Below are 14302 nucleotides of genomic sequence, written 5' to 3' on the forward strand. Positions count from 1 at the left end.
TTAATTTCTCTATTACTTTTTGTTTTGACAATGCCTCGAGTTCAGCGTTTCACACCGTGTAATTCTAATATCAGAACCGAGGGGAATTAAACAAAACAAATTCGGCGATCCATTTTTCCGAATAAATTAAAAAGAGAATCATTCACATGCTGTATATGAAATTACATTTGTCACGACACAGTAGTGGAAAAACACTGAAATGATCGGTGCCCAATTATGTCATTTTAGTGTGGTGTCAGCACATCAACCCCAGGCGGGAATCAAACGTCACGCGCATCGAAGCCGTTAACGAAGAAGATAAACGTATCCAACGTCGATCGCATACATAAAGCTGATTCAGTTCGGTTTGGATCCGAAACTGTCAGTGTCGAACTTCGTAATAAATACCCAACCAGCGAGGTCAAAACCGTAATCTCATATGCCAGCAGGGTGACCGTAACGTTTAAATGCAGCAAAAAGTATTTAAACGAAAAAAGAAAAAAAAAATTAAAAAAGAAAAGGGAAGGAGAGGAGAGGAAGAAAATCAGAGTGAGCGGGAGGGACGGCGAGAGCGACTGGGCAATAATCACGCACAAACATTAATGCTTGCTTATGCTGGTTTACAAAAAACCCAAGAAAATAGGAAAAGCATACACTAGCAAAGAAATTCTGCACAGAGACACAAAGTAAAATCCAGCTATTATTACCAGAGTCGCCGCGAGCTCTGCCTCTAAATTTGTTGTGTTCTCTCTCAGTCTCTGAATTTTGCGCACATTTTTCTCCTTCACCGCGTAATTTTGTTTCGTTTTTCTTTTTCCCGTGCCTTACCCGTTATCCCAACGCCATTTGCTAGACGGACTTGTCAAAACCCTTTGTTTTTTGTATGTTTTTTTGTAAGATTTATTTGTTCCTTTTTATGTTTGTCTTTGTTCTATTTGTTGAGTTATTTTTTAATTGGGCTTCGATTTAGTAGTGAAGTTCTTCGCTTTTTTTTTTTCCCGGGTTGAGGGAGCTGCTTGATCTATCCTGTGTCTTCATAGGGACACTTGGGTTGTGTTGTCTTCCTTTTTCTTTCTATTTCATGTTAAATTGTGGGAATTTGAGATGCGTGGGTGGGATGAGACATTTGTTTCAGGTGGTGGTTCACTGTTGATTGTGGGAATTTATTCTGTTTTTTTATGTGTGCACTAGAGAGAGAGAGAGAGAGAGAGGGAATGGGTTGCTTTTCTTGCTTCAGTCCTAGACGAAATGATGTTCGAAGGATCGAAATTGAGAATGGTCCGCGATCCGGCACACGGCATTCTGCTGATTCCTCAGGTATGTGCGCGTTTTTGTGTTAAAAATAGTGAGATTTCAGTGCTTCGGTCAGACTGGTTTCCTTCTAATTTAGATTTTATCATATTCTAGTGTATTATCACTAACAGGAACAATTTGCTATTTTTGTTTGGTTAGGATGTGGATATCCAGGTGGTGGCAGGGGAAAGGACTCCTATGATAATGGTACAGAAATCCCCAGCCATTTTGGAACTTGGTTTTTCTTCTCATATTTACATTTGAGAATGGTGGGATTGAATTGTGTGCTTATCATTTCAGATAACGGGAAAGGGAAAGGTACTTTGAATCATAACAGAGGCAACAGCCCAAAATGCAGTCCGGCACGCAGTTTTACATTTCGTGAACTAGCAGCAGCCACAAGAGGTTTTAGGGAGGTGAATCTAATCGGGGAAGGGGGTTTTGGAAGGGTTTACAAGGGCCGACTTGAGACAGGCCAGGCAAGTACTGGCATTTTTAGATGTTATGAAATTTGCGTTTGGTTTCATTGAAGTATAAGAATTTAGGGGAACGGCTATGGGTTTTGATATTTAGTTTAAGCTTCTTGAATACGAAAGGAAAAAAAGCACGTATTTTCAATATTAGGAACCTTAACAGTGTATGAATCTGCAATAATTAGGTTCATGGCGCGGCATTTACAAATTTTGTTTTTGTTCACTGGAAGAATCTGACATAATTAAGTTAAAGTTTTTCTCTTCTTGAATTATAGCCGTTCTCAAAGCCGAATGCAGCCTTTGTAAAATTGATAGGTAGAGTATTAGTAATTGCTGGGTTTTGGATGGTTCAATATATGGGAATTATTCGGCATGTTACTTGTACAAGAAACTTAACAAAAAAGTTCCTTTTGATGGGAATAAATATGTTACTAGCCATCCTCATTTTTAGAATATGTTTAAGTTATACTTGTATTCATCGTAAATCACTTGGTTTTCATGAGCAGATCGTTGCAATTAAACAACTTAATCATGATGGCATCCAGGGGTTTAAGGAATTCCTTGTGGAGGTTCTCATGCTAAGCTTGTTACACCATTCTAATCTCGTCACCTTGATTGGCTATTGCACTGATGGAGATCAGAGACTGTTGGTTTATGAGTACATGCCAATGGGTTGTTTGGAAGATCATCTCTTCGGTAAGTACCCCGGGGGGAAGGGGGGGGGGGGTCTTTTTAAAATGTATGGAGAGTAATGTCATGGATTTTTTTTTTCCTGTATAGTTCAATGTGCTAGTGGCCTATTATTCCTTAGTTCAACAGTACACATTCATTTCTTTAACTGGAAAATTTAAATCTGGATGATCTTGCGTGTGCTTTCTTTAGTGTCTCCCCCTCTCATTTAATCATTTAGCCTTTACTAATATTGGAGGACGGTTAAATAAAATTCAGAAAAAGGATCAATTGTTAGTAATAGGTTTGTGTCTGGAAGACCTTGAGGATATATCATCCAGATTATAGTTTTTCTTGTTAAATACATACATGAACTGCCTAGTTGTTAAAATTGGAAAATACCGTAGTGGGCTTGCAGATTATGAATTGCTGATTCCACAACTTCCAGTGCAATTTTTTGAGTTACTTGGTCCAACGTTGCTGACATGTGGTGTTATTCCCCGAAATAAATTGAGTGATAAATTATGTACTGTCTTCCAGTGCAAGCAATCTAGTAGAAGTTAGTTTTATTCTATGTACTGTCTTATCAGATATTGGAGTGGTAATGCCTCCACCCCAGATTTCCCTCCAGAAAAGATCGTGTAAAAACCTGTATGTGTTAAGTACTTGTGTAATGGGGAAAGACTACCAGAATTTCTCTAACACTGCAGCAACACCGTATTTTAATTTCTTTGATTGAAGGGACTGATTAGTCACTATGTGTATTCAGATCTGGACCCTGAGAAAGAACCACTGAGTTGGAATACTAGAATAAAAATTGCTGTTGGTGCAGCTCGTGGCCTTGAGTATCTCCACTGCAAAGCCAATCCCCCTGTTATTTACCGCGACTTGAAATCTGCAAATATCTTGCTGGACAATGAGTTCAATCCAAAGCTCTCAGATTTTGGGCTTGCTAAACTGGGACCTGTTGGTGACAATACTCATGTTTCAACCAGAGTGATGGGAACATATGGTTACTGTGCCCCAGAGTATGCAATGAGTGGCAAGTTGACCCTTAAATCTGATATCTATAGCCTTGGTGTGGTTCTGTTGGAGTTGATCACTGGCCGGAGGGCAATAGACTGTAGTAAGAAGCAGGGAGAGCAGAACCTTGTTTCTTGGGTGAGTTAACTCTCTCTCTCTTTTCCCCTGTAGCATTTCAATCTTTTATTCCCCGTCCCCTTTTCATTTCCCATTCTATTTATAAGTTCATGGCATGTCCAAGCATTATTAAGTGTGTATAATCTGATTTGTGTTCTCTCCATGGCATGTTCATGAGATGACATGACATGACATGAGATAAAAGTCGAAAGTTGACTAAAATATTGTTAGAACATTATTTTTTAATATTATTTTTGTTTTGGGATTTGAAAAAGTTGAATTGTTTATTATATTTTGTGTAAAAGTTTAGAAAAATTATAATGATTATATGAGATGAGATGAGATGGTTTGGTTTGTGTAACCAAACCAGCCCTAAAGTTGTACCCAATTTTTACGGCTAGACTCTATGAATGAGTTTGGCTCTTGGATCCTCCAAGCAATTGATTGTTTCAGATCCAATTTTGTTGTTTTATGGTGATAAAAATGCTCCTATATCACCCACCCGTGGGTAGCCCAAGTGGTAAGGGCGAACATGTGTGCATGAGTCCCATGTCACAGGTTCGATTCCCCCTGGGATTAAACTGCAATTTAAGTGGGAGGCCATGGCGGTGGGTTGCTTTGCTAGTTTCCCTGGGCGTTTAGGTTTTATGGGTGAGTCCTAAGGCTCTATCGTGGGGTGGCTCCCCTAGCATTAAAAATTAAAAAAAAAAAGAAAAACTCCTAGACCATCAGAAATGCACTTTTTTTTATCCTCTCTCTCTCTCTCTCTCTCTCTCTGATATGTAATCTGTTTCTCCGTTGCAGTCTCGTCCATTTTTGAGGGACCGAAGGAAGTTCATCCAATTAGTTGATCCTTTATTGCAAGGTTGCTTCCCTGTTCGTTGTTTGCATCATGCAATCGCTATTACTGCAATGTGTCTTCAGGAGCAACCAACATTCCGCCCTCTTATTGGCGATATTGTCGTGGCACTCGAGTACTTGTCCTCTCAGACTTGCACCTCTGAAGTCCATAATAGCCGGGTCCACAGTCCCCCGCCTCAGTCATCTTCTGTTTAAAACATTGATAGGCAGAAGCTGCTGAAATGCTTTGATTAACTGTAAGGCACCAACTCACTCAATATTGGGTTTAGAAATATTTTGTTACAAAATGTACTGGCAAAAGAAACAAAAATTACTTCAGTTTTGCTGTTTGCAAATACATTTATTACGAAGGCTGCACCCATTGATTGCAGAGATGCTGCAATGCTCCCACCTCCTGAAAAAGTCAAAAGAAGCTATTGATTCTCATTGTTTTATCTAAATTCCAATTATCGTATCATGAATTATCATTTTGTTACATATCATTTTTCATACGATTGTCAAATTCTTACAGAAGTCATTGAAAGGTGCAGATATCGGTTAACATTAAAGAAATCTTCAGACCTTATGTATATCTTTGCAAATGTCTTACGACTCCTACATTTTCTTTTTTTCTTTATTCAGCATCTTTATTTTCCCCTATTGCAATTATAACCCGAGAAAGTGAATTTAGGATTCCACCTGGTCTTGTGTATGTGTTTTCTTAACTCAGTGAAGTCGGGTTGTGACCCTGTGTCAGTATTGATTGTATGGTAGTTGTCTTTTCCTCATTTTTCATTCTGGGAGTTACTTTATAGAAAGGAAATCTTTTTATCCCTTTATATCCTTCTATTTTTCTTGTTCATTAAGAATCATAGCACTTTTTATTTCCTGTGTATTTGTATTTGTGTATCAATATCTTTTTGGGGTGGGAGGGAGTGTCAAACTTTTTGTCTTTGTAAATAATTTTCACGAGTTTGCCATTATCATGCAAAGAAACGGATAAATTTTTTATTTTGTTTAGGTGTAGGTGTCATAGTTCACTAGTACCTGAGTTGGTAGCAATATTCTATTGTAACTGATCATTAAGAGAGGAAGTTCCTCTCTCCGTCAGATGTAATTTGTTGTTCAATTATCCTTGGCTTCCTTATTTGATTTAAGTAGAGAAGATGATGGAATCTGCCTTCTAATATTTGTTCTTCATAATCTGTTCTTGCAGGTTTGCTGCCTAGGCAAATTTAGAAGAAAAATGTATTGAAATCCATTCTCCATTGTATTATATATGCACCTAGAGAATGAGTATATATATGTATGCTTTATGTTATATATATCCAGGTTTGGGAATTATATTTTTTATTATTATTATTATTTGAAGTAATTAAAAGTGGTTAGGTGTTTATGATTATTGGCTCGGGACTTGTAAGAAGAAGAGAGTCCACTCGATGGTGCCATTGAAATGGGAATCAAGAAATTCAAACGTGGTGAGGTTTTGCTTGGTTTTGGAGCTCATTTTGTGTTGTCATGCTTAGCCCAACATGGCCAGGAGAAGAAGAAAGATAAGTTAAACCTACCCATATACACATTGTATTGTGCTGTTATGGGGTCTACCTTTGTGTAATTATTGTCTGGATTCTTGAATCTTGAATTTAATGAAATTAGGGGAAAAAAATATTTGTTCTTGACCTTGTATTATTCTGATATTGCTTGGATTAAGAGTTCGTACGGTTCGTGTCGGAACTTTAAGGCTTATAGTGGGAGAATGATACACATGTGGAATCGGTTTTATAGCATTTAGCACTACTCATGTGGGCTTTTCATTCAGTATGGAATTCTCAATAGATGTTGTAGGATACATGCTCTCTTTCATTCAAGCCTTTAGAATATGGGATCTTGATTGGTTGTGCTTGGCTAAACATGATCATATGAAGAACCTATTTGGTGTGATGGAGTCAATATGGGTTCATCCTTTACTTTTGAGTGATTTTTCTGAGATTCTTCTCGAGTATAAAGCAGGAATGTGAAAAGGACAGTTAGACATGTTTTCTATGAATCAAACCTGACCTGTTCATGCCGTTGTTAGATTCAACGACAGCGTGTGGGTGCTGTTGGATTGTTTTAATATTTTGAGGATGATGCTTTTCTTTCTTTGTTAATGGAGTAATACACAGTATCCAGCGGGTTAAGCTATGAATATGACATTGGAATTTGACCCATTTGGTCCCTTCAGACCACCAACCCAGAAGAGGATTGCATTATGGATGTTTGTTTTTTTTCCTAAGACCTTGAATTTTGGATATGAATTATCCAATGGGAGAATCATTCATACTTCCTCGAATCTTAACATGACCATTCTAAGATTTTTTTTATTATAAAATAAAAAGATATTGTTGGATCTAAAGCTAACCAATCCTTAAATGCTAAGTTAATGGTCAATCACCATACTAAGAAATAAATACATGCACCTTCTCCAAATACATAAGACCGTGGACTTCTATGTCAAAAATGCTTTGCAGCTAATTTCTTCAGAAGTTTCTATGCATGGCTTCTTTATCATTCAGAAATTCATGTATGCTATCATTGGTGTTCAAGAAGAGTTAGTCTATATACAGTCTCTAAATGGGGATTGTTCATATAATTCTATACAGTTATGTTTAAAAAAAAATTTAAAACTATAATAAGACTATACACGCAATCCCCAACTCAAGACTGCAAATAGAATTTTTCGTTCAAGAATTTCCAACATTTCATCAACCCAAATTCAGGATCTCTAAATTAATTAATTTAATATTTAGTAGTGCTTAATGTTTTCCTTTCTTTCTCCTCATGAATGGTCAGATAGGCGGCCGGCAAAGTAATTATTTTATTAATTAAAACCTAATTTACAAATTAAGAACTTAATTAGGAAGTATGATATTATTGTTGACATCATGTAAATCTTGGAAATTATGTACCATTTTTGTGTCCAGCACGTTTACAGCTGTAAGGCGTGACACAGTCTTGGCCTATATATTGATTTAAGCACAAGGTTTTCACTTAAAGAATCCTTAAATCCAATCCATACATGTGTCTTAATCCAAATTAATGTCAGAAATTTCCTATCCACCTTACTTTCTGTGCAAATAAAACTTTTACATTCACATGAGTCAAGTCACACACGTATACTAATGCCGTGCATATCACTCTAAAAATCAAGTCTATATAATAGATGCGATGGAGACCATTTTTCTCTTGTTAGAGAGATGATATTTGTAGTCTTAAAACGTGTAAATTCTGTGTATTCTTTTTAAAAAAAATGAATAAATTTAAAATTTACATAAAAAAAATTATATATTTTTATAATGGTGGATCTTACTTTTTTTTAAATAGAGTGCATGTGGTTTATACAATTCAAAACTGTATTTAACATTACTCATATTTATAGATGACATGGTTATATATATAAAGGCAAAAGTACCTTTGGGTTGAATTAAGAGATAATTTAGCGAAATTATTAAATTAAAAGATTTTTTTTATGCATTCAAAAATTGGGGTATGATTTTAGAAAAAAATAAAGATATTAATAATAAAATTTAAAGAACATTAAATAAATAGGTTTTGTTATCGTTTGACTGTGGATGCATGTGGATTGGATTTACAAATCTGAAAATTAAACATGTTAAAATATTAAAAAACAAACAAAAGTTAAAAATCGATCTCATATTTTGTCCAGCACCGATCAATTCATTAAGAATTAATCTACGTACAATCTCTAAATAGGGATTATTCACGTAAGTCTATATAATTATATTTAAAAAAAAATTAAAATTATAATAATATCTTTTTTAAAATGATAATTTTTTTTCTTTTACTTTCATTTATCAATAAAATTGTACACAGTTTCTTACTCAAGATTGTAAATAGAATTTTTTATTAATTAAACCTCGTCGAGTATTTTAGCTAAGTTAAGGAAAAAAAAATTAAAAACTTACTCAATAGAGCATGGTCCTCCCCCCATTTTCAATAACAAGTATTACAATCACAAAAAAATCTTACAAATATAAATTTACAAATTGATATGATTTCATTCGTCATTAATAAATATATATGTTTTCATTCGCCATTAATCCCCAAGCAATATTCCTAGGTGGTAGCGGGTAGCAGTGGTCCCTTTCTCCCGTCTACTCGTAGAAAAATGAGGCCGACCATTAATGGGAACGTAATTGACGAGGCCTAATTGTCTACGTGTATTGCAGTTTTTCATAAGCTCTGGAGATATGTTTTATAAAATATAAAGTATAGAATAATCAATGATAACTAATAAAAAAAAAATTTTCGTCCAATATATAAAAGATATTACAAAAAAAATAGATTTTTATGACTAATTTATTATAATTAAAAGATTATTTATAATTAAATTTAATTATAAATAATTATTTTATTAAAATTAAATGATCGTAAATAAATAATTTTTTTTATAGCTAGAGCCAGTTAGAGGGTTATTAAAATCTAAAAGGGACGTATTCGATTTCTTTTATTTAATTAGGTAGCAGTATGGTCAAAACCCCACTAACAAATTAGCTAGACAGGAAAAAGGTTGAACCCTTTTCTCACTCTGCACGACTTGCCACCGCAAATTTTTATTATTATTATTTTTTTGTTTGTATTATTCTGTCAGCTTTGATTATGTCATGTAAAATCTAAAAGGGTAAGCTCAGCAACAGATGAAAGGATGAAATTATTTATATTTCCTTTCCTTCATTTAACAGTACAAATATTCTATATATCGACTAATTACATCCCATAATGATAAAATAAATTTTATATATGTGCCTAATTTATTATTAATACCGAAATTAATCTAAAAGGGAAGAACTATATATAAACGACATAAACGAGAGAGAGAGAGAGAGGTCCAATGCCCAAGCTGATCTCTCTATACTAGTTTTCTTTTGCTTGGAAATTTCTTGGCTCTTTCTTTTCTCTTTGGAGGAAGTTGGAGACTGCGGAGAACTGCATAAGTATCTGCGTCGCGACAGACTTAAAAGTTAAAAGACCAAAAGAAAAAGAGTTATCGTCATGGGAAACTGCTTTGCAGCTCCGGTGAGTAACCACCATAGCCCAGGCACCACCAAACCTTCTAGCCCATCTGGTACGTACCCCTTCTGAATTTACCAATCAATTCTCCCTTTCTCCTTTGTCCTTCCATAATCTGTCGGGTTCTCGGTTTCAGTTCTTGTTTGTGATTTTCTTTCTCCGATCTCCTTTGTATTTCTTCACGTAAATTTCTCAAACAAAGTATCAGAGTTTCTAACACTCATGTTGTCTGCTTTGTCTATTTTGTACGTTGTTTAAAGGTTTTATATTAATATAAAAATAACAAGAATATCATGGAAAATTCGAGGTAGCTTTTGAAGCGCCCGACGACTCTGCTGTTTAACTCGCACTTTTTCCTTTCCTTTCATTTCATGCAGAAATATCAAGAAACATTAGCAAAGAAAGTGGGCGATGGACATCACGAAGCAGCAGCAATGCGACACAAAATGGAAACCTCGTTCAAAGCAACTTGGAGGAATCGACGCCTCAGACCGGAAGGGTCATAACCCCGAATCTGAAAGCGTTCACTCTTGCAGAGCTAAAGAGTGCAACACGAAATTTCAGACCGGATACGGTGCTGGGCGAGGGAGGTTTCGGAAGAGTTTTCAAAGGTTGGGTGGACGTGAACACTTACGCGCCATCCAAGGTCGGCGCTGGCATGGCTGTTGCCGTCAAGAAATCGAACCCCGACAGCCCCCAGGGGTTGAAAGAATGGAAGGTAACCTCCTGATCTACTCGTCTATTCTCCCTGTTCGTTCGCGATACCATTGACTGACTCACTCGGAATGAATTAAAATTAAAAAAAAAAATGTGCGAGACTTTTTAATTCCTATATAAAGTTTGGCAATTCAGATTTTTCAAAAGAAGTGGCTATATCTGTACTATTAATTATTGGGAGGCCCCGTGGCCACTGCACTGGGACAGTTTTTTCAACATGCTCGAGTTTTCCACGAAAACTTTTTTGCATTTTCTTTCAAGTTGTTGAAGTTTTCTTAGTTGACCGATCGAAACATATATATATTTATATATAGAATATTTTGACTGGGCATGGTTTAAGTACCTTTTCTATAAGATCATTTGCTTATGCTGGTAATGATGAGAGCCCAGAAATTTGTGGGGTTAATTTACGTGACTCAAGGCCGATCGAGCTGATAGAAATGGATTAACAAAATAATAATATATATATTCTGCCTACGTACCTACGGCGATTTTTTCTTTTAAATATGCCATGCATTTGGTTATTAATTTGTTGAACCAGAACAGTAGTTTTGATCCAGGAAATCGAACCATTTTAGACGACCTTGTCATTCATGTGTTTGTGGGCACAGGCGGAGGTGAAATTCTTGGGAAAGTTCTCCCATCCGAACCTAGTCAAGCTCCTGGGGTACTGTTGGGAAGACAAGGAGTACCTTCTTGTCTACGAATATATGCAAAAGGGAAGCTTGGAAAAACACCTTTTCAAAAGTAAGAACTAAGAACAACTTCCAATCGATCATCACATTAACTATGCAATTTTTGCTTCATTTCTTTAACTGATCACATCTACATGTCATGTGCTTACCATAGAAGGAGCTCCAGAACCACTTTCATGGGATACAAGGCTTGACATAGCAATAGGAGCGGCTCGGGGGCTGTCTTTCCTGCACACATCAGAGAAATCTGTCATATATCGCGATTTTAAGACATCCAATATACTGTTGGATGGGGTAAGGTTTCCCCTGTGATTTTGATTTTGATTTTGATATTTTTTTTTTTTTGAGTTGGAGAAGGGAGGTTTCGAACTTCAGATTTCCATTTTAGAGACTAGATTATGCCAATCAGACTACATGACAGGTTTCCTTGTGATTTGAAACTGAATCCACTTCAACAAATTTATTAACAGTTGGGTGGTTTTTAATTTCTTTTCTTTGCCACTCTCTTACTTGTATCTTTGATTGTGTGTTGGGTTTCTTGTTGTAGGCCTACAATGCCAAGCTTTCGGATTTTGGGCTGGCAAAGTTGGGCCCGCTAAACGGCGACTCGCACGTGACAACGTGTGTCATGGGCACTTATGGCTATGCAGCTCCTGAATATGTTGCAACCGGTAATACCCCAATTTTCAATTATTACATGAGCTTTGTGAAATTAAAAGGTTGTTGATTTCCTTTACAAAAATGATACTGTCGTCTCTTAGGGTTTGTTTGGATAGAAAAATGATATCATCTCATTATTATAATTTTTTTAAATTTTCAAGTAAAATATAATAAATAGTTCATCATTTTCAAATCTTAATCTTAAAAAATAATATTATAATAATATTCTATTCAACTCATCTAAAATCATTTTATCTCACTATCCAAACTAAGCCGGGCAAGTTTGGGAGGTGAGATGAGAATTTTGTATTTTGTTTAAGAGTTTAAAATATTGTGTTTTAATATTATTATTATTTTAGGATTTAAAAAAACTGAATTAAGATTTAAAAAAGTTGAATTGTTTATTATATTTTATATAGAGATTTGAAAAATGTGTAATGATAAGATGAGAATTTTATGTCTCATCCCACTCCCAAAACTGCCAATGCATGTCCAAAACTCCTTCAAAAGAGAAAAAAAGTGTACATTTAAGAATTAGCTAGAGCCATGCACACAAATTACACTCAAAAGTACTCCTGGAAACTGAGACTCAAATTAGAAAGATTAAAAAATTAAAGTGTATATTTAAATCTGAGTACAAAATTTTTTTTTTTTAACGTCCACAAATTATTTTAAGCTATACTATCATTCATTCTAAATTTTATTATTCTCTTATTCATGCTTGTTGATATGATATATTTTAAATAGTTATTTATGTAGATAATAGACATATAAAACCACTTAAAATGCGTCATATCAATAAGCATTTCCGAAGATAAAGAGATATTAGGTGAAGAACAATTTAATTTCTTAAATTATTGAAGTTGCATAGGAGTTGTAATTTTGAGATAGAGATTTACTTCAATACTCTGCATGAATAATTTATATCTCAAGAACATAAAAATAAGAACATAATTTTGATCATCCCATGTATCCATATTCTAACAAACACCCTAATCAACAGGTCATTTGTATGTAAAAAGTGATGTCTATGGATTTGGCGTCGTGTTGCTAGAAATGCTGACAGGCTTACAAGCACACGACACAAATAGGGCCAGAGGCGAGTACAACTTGGTGGAATGGACTAGACCTTCTATGTCCGACAAAAAGAAACTCAAGAAAAAAATGGACCCAAGGCTACGTGAACGTTACCCACTAGAAGGTGCTTTCCAAGCAGCTCAATTGATACTAAAATGTCTCGAATCAGACCCCAAAAATCGTCCATCCATGGAAGAAGTATTAGAAGAGTTAATGAAGATACGTGTCATTCAAATGACAGCAAAGGAAACAAAAGCCTGTGCAAAGCATGGTGCCAATACACGCCAAGAGGTCAAAAATACCAACCATCGTCGGTATCCCATTCACCAGAACTCCCACCATCGCGATCGGTCTCCGATTGGCGCCGGAGTTGGAGCTTATCGTCACTAGTTCCTCCGTCTTAGAGATCATTAAGTATTTCTTCTATTTAGTTTTTGAGTTTGTAATATACACGTCCAAGCTTGTATTAGAAGCTTATCTTTGGCGTCTCTAGTTTGTGGCTACTTCACTCTGAAAAATGTCTTCCAACGAAAGGTGACTACAACAAAAAGTTGGCTATTTCCTTCTGGCAGCGACACTATCGGCTTCAGGCCTTCGCCTCCGTCACTCAGCCCACTCAAACATTGGGTCTATTGCCGGCCCATAACTATGCTTGGAGTCCTGATGAGTTGCACACTTTTCCAAAAGGGTTCGCTTTGGTTCTTATGGAAATGGAAAAATATCGCTCAAAGTTAGAAAAAGATAGTTATATAAAGTAAGTTTGAAGTATAAATCTATGCATCTTTTTGGCATAATTATAGAAAAGAGTGTTATAGAAAAAGATTTTTCTAGTATAAATTTTTTTGACTTTTTTATTTTATTTTGAGGAAGAGCACGGTACCCTAATTTTATTGATTGCCATCACTTATGGTAAAGGAAAACTGTGGTTACAACAAGACACATGCATGCAGGATACATTATAATAAAACCCAGGCATCAAAGTTACTAAAACATCCTGATTACATAACAAAGGTTCAATAAAAACCAGAATAGTCCAATACACTACTTTGTAACGCCAGCCCTAGACAAAACAATAAAAATCTGCAAACAAAAACACATGCAAATAAGGATTTTAAAGGAGCAAATATAGGAGAAAAAATACGTATTAGGAAAACTTATTAAGAGATCCGCAAATAAGGAAGACCAATTATATCCAAGCGAATAATGCCTCTGAAACTACTAGGCATTAGGCAGCAAATGATCACCAGACCAAGCCAAATTTCCTATAATCTAGGCAGGAGACTCTTGAGGCCTGAATCCATTTCAAACATTGTTTCCCTGTGTCACCCAAATGGATCTTGCTTTTTAATTAAAGCTATGCATTATTGGGTGTTGTTGATTAATGAAACCGACCAACTTTACTATTAAAGTATAACTATCTCCTAATCCTACTAGAGATCCCTAAAAGAGTTGCTATTTTCCATAGGCATGACACGGAATAATGGTTGAAAAACCTTCAACGGTCGAGGCCGTAGATTGTGTTTATTCCATCTAGTTTATTATACAAAAAAAGGTATAAAAAACTTCAAACTTTCACATGAGTTCCCATCATAAAATGAGATGTTTTCGTTAAAGCCCATGCTCCTACACGTGAAACCCTTACTCACAAAAAATAAATACATTAAACGCGATTAAGAGACATGATTCCAC

The 14302-nt window shown here is 35.5% G+C and overlaps 2 protein-coding genes across 3 annotated transcripts; both read left to right on the top strand.

The window, feature by feature from the left end:
• Nucleotides 1-511: 511 nt before the first annotated feature.
• On the top strand, nt 512-6073 carry LOC109002945 (probable serine/threonine-protein kinase PBL21). Of its 2 annotated transcripts, none has more exons than XM_018980876.2 (7): nt 512-1296; nt 1432-1479; nt 1573-1751; nt 2252-2441; nt 3184-3575; nt 4359-4651; nt 5611-6073. In XM_018980876.2, exons 1-6 carry the CDS (start codon nt 1158-1160, stop codon nt 4608-4610), a joined length of 1200 nt encoding a protein of 399 aa, XP_018836421.1. In that variant the 5' UTR covers nt 512-1157; the 3' UTR covers nt 4611-4651; nt 5611-6073. The 2 variants fall into 2 exon arrangements, with proteins under 2 accessions (XP_018836421.1, XP_018836424.1); XM_018980879.2 differs by having other exon boundaries at nt 3247-3575.
• Nucleotides 6074-9276: 3203 nt separating this feature from the next.
• On the top strand, nt 9277-13548 carry LOC109002944 (probable serine/threonine-protein kinase PIX13). Its single transcript, XM_018980875.2, has 6 exons — nt 9277-9519; nt 9842-10182; nt 10793-10928; nt 11031-11170; nt 11424-11547; nt 12540-13548. The coding sequence occupies exons 1-6, from the start codon at nt 9447-9449 to the stop codon at nt 13001-13003; spliced, it is 1278 nt and encodes a 425-aa protein (XP_018836420.2). The 5' UTR covers nt 9277-9446; the 3' UTR covers nt 13004-13548.
• The last annotated feature ends 754 nt before the right edge of the window (nt 13549-14302 follow it).

The sequence above is a fragment of the Juglans regia genome, chromosome 11 (genome assembly GCF_001411555.2).
Source record: "Juglans regia cultivar Chandler chromosome 11, Walnut 2.0, whole genome shotgun sequence".
NCBI classification, from domain to species: domain Eukaryota; kingdom Viridiplantae; phylum Streptophyta; class Magnoliopsida; order Fagales; family Juglandaceae; genus Juglans; species Juglans regia.